This window comes from Quercus suber, unplaced genomic scaffold, assembly GCF_002906115.3.
Source record: "Quercus suber isolate HL8 unplaced genomic scaffold, Cork oak 2.0 scaffold_192, whole genome shotgun sequence".
NCBI classification, from domain to species: domain Eukaryota; kingdom Viridiplantae; phylum Streptophyta; class Magnoliopsida; order Fagales; family Fagaceae; genus Quercus; species Quercus suber.
The window spans coordinates 1,105,222-1,114,623 of record NW_027069650.1 but is presented as its reverse complement, the minus strand read 5'-3'; the positions used below and the strand labels follow the sequence as shown (position 1 = coordinate 1,114,623).

At 35.1% G+C, this 9,402-nt stretch overlaps 1 protein-coding gene across 1 annotated transcript in view; it reads right to left on the bottom strand.

Moving 5' to 3' along the window:
• LOC111991062 (probable CoA ligase CCL12) overlaps window positions 1-7,542 on the bottom strand; it is an 11,207-nt gene extending 3,665 nt beyond the window's left edge. Inside the window, exons 1-12 of the mRNA XM_065778867.1 lie at window positions 7,040-7,542; window positions 5,385-5,514; window positions 5,027-5,286; window positions 4,325-4,526; window positions 3,058-3,098; window positions 2,545-2,673; window positions 2,342-2,415; window positions 2,028-2,248; window positions 1,354-1,448; window positions 1,058-1,274; window positions 637-858; window positions 38-244 (exon numbers count right to left, since the gene is read on the bottom strand). Of these exons, the coding sequence (XP_065634939.1) occupies window positions 38-244; window positions 637-858; window positions 1,058-1,274; window positions 1,354-1,448; window positions 2,028-2,248; window positions 2,342-2,415; window positions 2,545-2,673; window positions 3,058-3,098; window positions 4,325-4,526; window positions 5,027-5,286; window positions 5,385-5,514; window positions 7,040-7,308 (2,067 nt within the window). The 5' untranslated portion in view covers window positions 7,309-7,542. The remainder of the gene's footprint in view (window positions 1-37; window positions 245-636; window positions 859-1,057; window positions 1,275-1,353; window positions 1,449-2,027; window positions 2,249-2,341; window positions 2,416-2,544; window positions 2,674-3,057; window positions 3,099-4,324; window positions 4,527-5,026; window positions 5,287-5,384; window positions 5,515-7,039) is intronic.
• Window positions 7,543-9,402: the final 1,860 nt, after the last annotated feature.

Sequence of the window (9,402 nt, the reverse complement as noted above, 5' to 3'; positions counted from 1 at the left end):
AAAAAAAAAAAAAAAAAAAACAGTTTTAGAGACAAACCTTAAACAACGGGTTGAGGTTGCTTTGAATTGTCCTTGAGAAAAGGATTTTCAGCTTGTCTGGTTCAATAGAAGATCCTTTCTTTAAGACTACAAATATGAACAGCTGTTCCGGACCACCATCTACGGGTGCAACACTGATTGCAGCAGTCTCCAAGATGCATTCATCAGCACGGTCACATACACGCTCAATTTCAACAGAACTTGTCTGTTTATCAACAAATATTCGAAGTTTTCAATATTTCAGATGTTAGTCCAAGCATGCCTATTAAAGCACTCAGTCAGGTCAAGCTTATTGCAAGTTTCAAAAATCAATTGCTTCCTTTCCAGTTGTACTTTACGCAACTCATTTTTTTCTATACAAATATATATATATATATATATAGAATATGAATAATAGAGGATTCAAAATTAATTTGGTTAATATGCTATATGTTTCCTTCATTTTTTTTAGTTCTTCTCAAAAAAAAAAAAAAAAAAGGAAAAAAAAAGGGACTATTCTTCTTCTTCTTCCCATTATTTACCACTTTACTGTCACTCTTTGTCCAACATTTCTAGGTCCTTTTTGGCCCTCTTTCTCCCTATTATTTCCTATTTTACTGTTATTTTTCCTCCAACCTTTTTTTTTACCTTTTTTAACTCTTCTTTTCTCCATTTTCTTTTCGATAAATTAGCGGGGGGTGGCAGGTTTATGCATACCATTCCTTTGTACATTGGCATTCCCTTGAAATAAACTTCATCATGATCGGCATTAAGCAATCTCTCAGTTGCTCCCATGTAAAGGGGGAATAAACCAACTTCACCAACACAAGCTTGATCATGCTGTCATATAGGTCAAAGACATAAAATATATCCATTTATCAGTCATTTGGCTTGGCTTCTCCACATCCATTTTCTTTCATAATCAGACATTGTTGCATTTGTTCAGAAATTATCCATCACCAGTTACTAAAATAACAGAATACAAAGAAGAAATGGAAAATTAACTTTCAACTAGAAACCATCTAATAAATATTCTTACATATGGTATCCCATGTTCATCAAGGATGACAAAGCCTGTTGTCATTGATGCTGTGCTAAAGGTTCCAAAAGCTTGCGGCTGCAGTGGACATCCTTGGATATAAGATGACGCAAGTTCTGTGCCACCACAACATTCTATAATGGGGTTGTAATAAGATTGTGAAGAAAGCCAAAGGTCATCATCAACATTGGATGCTTCCCCTGTGGATCCAAATGATCTGCACATATCCATTTCTAAGTTCTTTTTCCTTCGATTTATATGCAAACATAGTTTTTTAAAGTGCAAAGAGATATTACTTTATCCTTGTCCAATCTAAGCCTTTCATACATTCTGTATTCTTCCAAGCTTTTACAATGCTGGGAACTGTACCCAAAATAGTCACTCCTGCATCCTGAACAAAATTAAAATCAAAATTAAGTTGGAATTTGGACAGAGGGGGCTAACCCTTATAATTCAAAAAATATTACCTGAATTTTTTAATTGGTAAGTCACACAAGCACACGCTTAGTGGCTTTTGAACTATTGACCTCACCGTTCAACTCATTCTTACGGTTGGAAGGACGTGTCATTTGAGCTTAGATCTCTTTGGTATACTGCTATACTTGTATATAGAAGTTCAGTAATCCTGGAGTTCCTTATTGTTCATACTACAACTCATCTAAATAATGTTTTTCTTTTCAAAAAAGTCCGGGGGAATATTTGCCTTTGTTCCACCACTAACCAAAAATTCACAAAAAATAAATAAATCTAAGCAACCACAACTTTGATGGTATTTTATAAGATCTTTAGAAGACTACATAAGTCTGTCTTTTCCAAAGCCAATTACCCTGGGTTGGATTTCCATTCTCCAGCTGGCTTTCATTGTTTGCCTCATAATAATTCTTTCCAATTGATTTAAGTAAAGTCAAATACTCAGAAAGTATAATAATCTATTATCATTCAGGCCGAGAAAAAGTGTTGGAGGTGTTACCTGAACAAATTTTCCAAAGCCATGGCCAAGAGGTGATCCATGATAGAGTGCAAGAGTTGCACCAGATAGAAAGCAAGAGTAGAGTAAGATCGGTCCCATCACCCATCCCAAATTTGTGGGCCAGCAGAAAACATCTCCAACTTGAACATCAATGTGAGCCCATGAATCAGCAGCACATCGAATTGGTGAAAGCTGTGTCCATGGAATAGCTTTTGGTTCTCCTGATGAAGGCCAAGAAAGGAAATAGACAATTATGATAAAAGCATTTCATATCCAAGCTAAGAAATAGATATGTGCTGGAACAACTTATATACCTGTGGTTCCGGATGAAAAAAGTATATTAATCACAGATTCCACTGGTTGATAGACTGGAATATAATTATTTGATCTGCCAAGAAGAGAATGTCATTAATGTAATTAGTTCTTTGGACATTTTTTGCATGATGATACAAAGGTGGAACTTTATTTACATTAAGTATTTTGTTGAACTAATTTGACACCATTGCTGTATGCATACCTTGGATGGTGATTGGCACCAGAAAGAAATTCTTTCCACGACAAATCCTGTTCTCTTAATTGAATGCCCACATCATTACCAATAACAGGGAGCACTATAGCTTTATAAGGAGCAGCTTCTACAACTCGACTGCAAGGAGAAAGAAGAATAGCCATGATGATACAAAAAGTGTACTATTAACCTGTCCAGTCGCCAATCAACATGGTAAAAAAATTTCAGATAAGAAAAAAAATTAACATGCACAAATTCATTTCCATCTTGGGTAAGTGCTTCATTGTAGCTAACTTTTATGAAGTGCCTATGAGAACACTACATAAAAGGAAATTGGTGCTTGGCATTTGGCATTTGGCTTTTGGCTTTTGGCTTTTGGCTTTTGCACAAAAACTAGCATTTTGTAAGGCTCAGGTAGGGTGAATCCATCATTCACACACATGGCTTGTTACTTTAGTTCTACCACCTGACACACAGAAGGAAGTTGCTCATCTATCTTAACTATACAATGGCAGTCTTTACCTGTACAAAGGAAACTTCCTGCCTCCTCTTAATATAAAATCCTGAATTCAAATTGAGAACAGGAATCAATTTTCTAAACAAGGAAATATGTAAACTGAAACATGTAAAAATTAGTTCAAAATTGATATATTACTTTAGCTTATTTGTGGGCTTGTACAAGCCTAAACCCCTGAGGGACAGAATCCACATGTATATGAACATAGAAAAGGGAGAGAACTCAAATACAGGTTGCATTAACAATTCTGAAAAGCAACAGTAAGTTGTTCCATGATAGAAACTAATAGAGCTCCACAACTTTCTTTGACCTTAAAGTCCAAAGCCTCATCCAATATACTAAAATAGTAGTAAGCTCATAAAAGCCTCTCCAAGAATTAACTACTTGTGAAAGACACAATTTTCCTTGCTTTTCAAACTAAACTACCTTGCTTATAGCTACCAGCTTGGGGAGGGAAAAACCAAACTGAGATGTAAGCAGAATTAGACAGTTTAACATCATAAATGTATGAACTTGACATTTAAAAATTACCACAAAATAGTTTGAAACATGCGGGAACATAGGAAGAACCATTAGATTCTATCTAATTATTTCAAAAAGTGAAAATTAATTTTTCAGTAAGATTGCCAGTAGGGAATTATGGGTGGATGGCTTAGAAATGTGCTTCTGGAAACTATTGATTAATGTACTGCTAACACCATAAGGAAGATACATATTAACTATACAACTGGTAACAGCTGGATTGTTCATACTCAGAAGTGGACAGAGATCACAGCATAAGATGAAACTATTATGACAACTAGGCAAAGAGAGAAATAGGAAAGGAGGAAGGAGCAGAAATAAATGATAAATACTTATAAAAGTAAAATTTGGTAATCCACTCATGCTGATATGATATGAGCCAGGCAGAATGCAGAAATCTAAACAACCAAAAATACCATTGATACAATGCAGCATTATATGGATGATTGATTGAAGTACAATCAACATGTATGATGAGCCAATCTAATGGTCAGACCATTTTTGCAAAAGACTGAATGGTCAGGCCATTATTTTTGCAGCTTTGAGCCCTTATTTATTTACGGGGTTAACTAGACAAGGAACACAATCAAACAAAAAAATACCTTGCTAATTACTGATTATAACATCTGATGACACAAGTACAATTGCTATCACTTCACATATCATAACAGATTGGGCCAAATTGGTTTGAGTACTAAGGTAATCCCACATTTTTAATCTGACAGATATTTTATGAAATTGAATGATCACCTGAGTGAAGATACCCTTTGCTTTTGACACACGCAAACGAGTTGCAATTTCCTTTGCTGCAAAACTGTCAGCTATTGATACAACAATAAATCCTGCCAGTATAATTGCCAAATATATGATAACTGCATTGATTGTCATTGGCATATCAATTGCAATTGCATCACCCTTTGAAAATACTGCATCCAGTGCATTTGCCACCAACCTGTAAATCATTTCAAAATCCTCTTAATATATGCATCTGTCTTCGGTTGAAGAATTGAAAAATAAAGAGCCAAGTACACTTTCTAACTCAACCTTGCATTTCAATGTGGAGGGCTACCATTCTTTAAAGACCCAAAAAAAAAAAAAAAAAAAAAAAATCTTTCTAACTCAACCTTGCATTTCAATGTGGAGGGCTACCATTCTTTAAAGACCCAAAAAAAAAAAAAAAAAAAAAAAATCCAAACACAACCACGACCACGACCACAACACCATTAGATTCCCAAAAAGTGCATAGTTGCAAAGAATCACAATCTATGAAATCAAGGCAGTATCCCTAATATATCCCATTTTCATTGACCCAGTTAGATAGAGAGAGAGAGAGAGAGAGAGTAGTTATAATGTTCACTCAGACATCACTCAGACACAGTAGTTATAATGTGCACCACACTTTAACAGATAACACACTCAATTGGGGATAAGCATAATCAAGTGAGAGCATACATTACTCGTTCTCGAAGTTCTTTCAGTGTCATGTGATGAATATTGGAATCATCACAGCCTTCATCCCTCCACACAACAGCCACACTGTCATCTTCTTTTCTTGGATGAGTTCTAGGTAGCAAACAACACTCAGCAATATTCAAAACTGAACCTGGAAACCATGTTCCCCCATGTTTCGATTTGTTGGAAGTATCTAAAATGTACTTTGGGGCCTCATGAAATGAAACTGAAAGCTCTTTTAGAACAATAGACCAGTAAGCCTGAAATTCATTGACATTTACATAACTAAGTTGAAATACTACTTTGCATCAAAACTAGCATTTACCTAGCAAATGAAGGCACAAAAAGCATAACATACCTCAGGATGCTGAACAGAGAAGTTCTGAAAGTGGCTGAAACTTGTAATAGGATCCTTGTATGATGTTTCTAATAGCTTTGAACCATACTTTTCCATCAAACGTCCCAAGTTCGTATGTTTAGACTGATCTCTAACAAACAGAGCGAGAAGAGATCAGTTAGGAGTAAAAATCTGAACATTTACTCTTTGAATATATAAAAAATGCAACCTCAAAGTCATTACAACACAATAAAATTGAGCTAATAATTGGAATGCACACACTAGTAATTTTCTGCAACAAAGTGTATATAAGTTTCTGCAACTAATGATACAACCATCAATCATAGATAATTGTATGAAGTTTAGTTAAGAGTACAGCAGCTGTGCAATGTTAATGCTGGTTACATTTGTTAACAATTGCAGCTAATTGTAGAATAAACATTACTAATGCCTATAACATTGATCCAGAAAACATGGAAAGAAACATGGTCGAATAAGCTTAACTCCTAACAGAATCATTGAAAGAGAGATTGGATTAGTCAAGTTCATTGATTTCTTTTTAAACCTGTGATCAAATAGTAGCAAGGTACTTTACTTCGTACTCCCAGTTTAACTGATATCATATTCCATATCTCCACAATTCCACTCATCTAGAGACTTGAAGTGATTACATCTTAGAACATTGGCCAAGCATGTTTTCATGCAAGCAGAGTTTGAAAAGAACCATCCAATAAAAACTACTTCTCCAAATTACACACACCCGCCAAGTTACTCATTACTAGCAGCATATAAGTGGTAGTAAATTGACAACCCCACTTCAATAACATCTTGGAGCTGTAGAATTCTTTTTTTTCTTTTTCTTTTTTTCTTTTGGCAAAGTATACGTGTCCTTGATCATTGCATACAAAAACCACCAAAATCTGTAGGGCCACCTAAAATTTACATTCACATATATAGACAAAAAAAAAATCATTTTCAACTACACTTTCACTGTTTTACATGTTATATACCTACACAAGTTTCTAGAGTCCAAATCGAAGATATGAATTCCAAATATGTCAAAAAAGAAAAATGGTGCATTTTACTGCATGATTTTAACCATTTGTTGGTATTAGAATAATGGTTAAACCTTTGGGTATAATGGTAGTTTATTATGATGTGAGAGAATGCGGTTTTGAATTAGAACAATGTTTCCCCTCTACCTCTATTTAAAAAATTAATAAATCTCAAATGTTGATAGGACCCCACATATTAAGGGGGGCTCTGAGAGTGTTTCAATAATAATTGAATGATTTAATTTACTGTTTCTTGATAGCTACTTTTTGGACAAGTGCTAGTTTATTCCTCAAAAAAAAAAAAAAAAAAAAAGTGATAGTTTATTTGTCGTGACTACCAAATCATACATTATTGGGACCTGTTAGATGAAGGGTCTCAATCAGTTTTTCACAAAGACGTGGCAAACAACTACCAAAAAGGAAAATCTCTTTATAACTAGGCAGATAAATAGAAAAGACAAAAACTGCAGGTCCAACTGTAAGAATATGCAGAACTATAAGGACTAAATAACAAGGGCGAAAACAATGCAATGAATCAGTGAAAGTAGTAGGTAATTGCTAATTAGAGAAGGATAGAAAGAACTGAGGGAAAGAAATCAAAGACAAAGAGCAAAACCATACAGAGAAGGGAACCAGTAGAGAGGAGGACCATTGGTGAGGGAGTCCCAATTGGCATAGACCGAGTAGTAGACTAGCTGATGCAGCGCATGTGGGTGCCATGGCTTTAGCACCCTTTGAGCCACCAGTGATCGCCAAACCTCTCTTGGGTCAGACCCTTTGGCTCCAAAAACTGCTTCTTTGAGAACCCTTTGGAATTCTTTGGCCTCCTCTATGGTTAGCCCTGCCTTCACAAAGTCCTCCACTCCAACTTCGCTTATGCCCTTCCTCATCTTTGTCTCTCTATCTCTCTCTCTTGATCTGTGGTAACTGGTAAGTGACAACGTTGTTGTAGACTAGTAGTAAAATAGTTGTAATGTAAGAAGAATTGTTTAGGTGAGGTTGGTCCACGTGTTATATATGGCAGCGAACCTTCCAAATTTCCTTATACCCCCAACTACTCTCTAAAACTCAATCGTGTTGGTGGAGTACTCACGAAGTTGGGCCTTTTTATTTTTGTTTGGTTGGGGGGAGAGTTGTGTCGGTGTAAACACCATGTTAAATAAAAAGTAAGATTTTTTATAGAAAGAAAGCTCCCATGACTGGGACAGAATCACTGTGTCCATATCCAAGACAAACGAGAAGTGGGTCTATCATCTATGTCTCTATAGTTCACGTGGCAATGCCCTCCTAACAGTTTTTTAATGATTGGAAGACATCTTTTTCACTACTTTTTTTTCTTGGCCTACTTTTCTCCTAGGTATATTCTACCCCATTAAGTGCCACTGTTGTTGTTGTAGTTTGTGACTTTGTATATTCAAAATAACCCATCAAATTATATTTGGAGTTCTTATATACCCAAATAATAAACATGTACTCAACGCATGCTCACACAACATACTCAACAACTAAAAGGATCCGCACAATTTGGAGTATCACAATCTTACCAGCTTAAATCATAATAAAGAGGAAAAAAATTTCTCCAATGATTGACTTATTACACGGATAACAATTTAAACAGGTAATTACTTATAACATATCAAGAACAGTCTATCCTCCGTTGCAATTGATTGTGGCATACACAACGCACTCCAGGCAATTCGACACAGGTGGAAAGATGAGTCTTTGAATTAGATTTTGTTTTCAATGTATAGAACAGTATATAGTAATTTTCTAAATTCAGCCAGAGGCCAAGATATCAGATAGGAAATTACGCATTCTCAAATACTGTAGATATTACTGGAATAAGAGGGGGGAGGGGGATTGTACAGAGAGAGAGAGAGAGAGAGAGATCGTACAATACTTGTGATGTCAATATTCTATGAAAGTGAAAATCGAAGGATCAGAACCCAATGTAACAACGCTATTCTTATCTAGTACCATGTCAGAGTATTGGACTGAGGCCGGTTCCATTCAAACTTCCATGCCCATGTGACAAAATAATTCTTTATGAGCATGTAGGACCACATAAAATATCATGTTCCCTCTCAAAAAAAAAACATAAAATACCATGATTTTTCTCACAATTATCTTACATGTCAAATTGTGATTGTCTATCACTTTTACATGGACCCATTTTTTCTCAACTACTTACAATTTGCCACGTGAACAGTTGTAACACAAGTTATGGCATATTATGTGGTCTTAGAACTTTTTTTAATTCTTTACACAATTGTCCAATGTCCAAGTTTCTCTCAATGAGTCTGGGGATAGCAATTTAAACCCGCACCCATGGATACCTGCCTCACCCGCCCTTGAAGGACGGATTTTACCCGCTCTGCATAACAAATGAGACAGGGATGAAGGTTAATATTTTCCCTTGCACCCACTCTGTTTATATTTAAATAATTAAAAAATGTTTTTATAGGTTTTTTATAAGACAGACATATATGTTTTTAACCTACTAACTTTAAATTTATAATTTTTTTTTATATTGTATTATTGAATTTATACTTTTATGTTTTAACATTTTCATTGTTTATATTTTTTAATTGTTGTATTGTTATATTTTGAGAATGTTTTATAATGTTAAAACTTGTTTTTTTTAATGTTTTATCATTTATGAGTTTGGGCGTTGCATGATGGGCTCATGCTGTGCATCAATAGAAATTTTCCAGCTATTGAAGTTAAGCTGGATGCAAAAGCTGTTATATGTGCTTTCTAATCCAAATAAAGCTAATAATAATACTCTTTCTATTTTGGATATTTTTTCTATTTTGTATGATTGCAGGCAACTGGCTTCTCAAATTTTTCGGGTCAAATTTAGTCATTGTTACAGAGAAACTAATAGATGTGCTGAACTACTTGCAAGAAGAGGAACTCAACAAGCTAAAGACTTTTGTTTATTTGATAGTCCACCTGTCGACATTGCTAGCTGTTTAGATTTC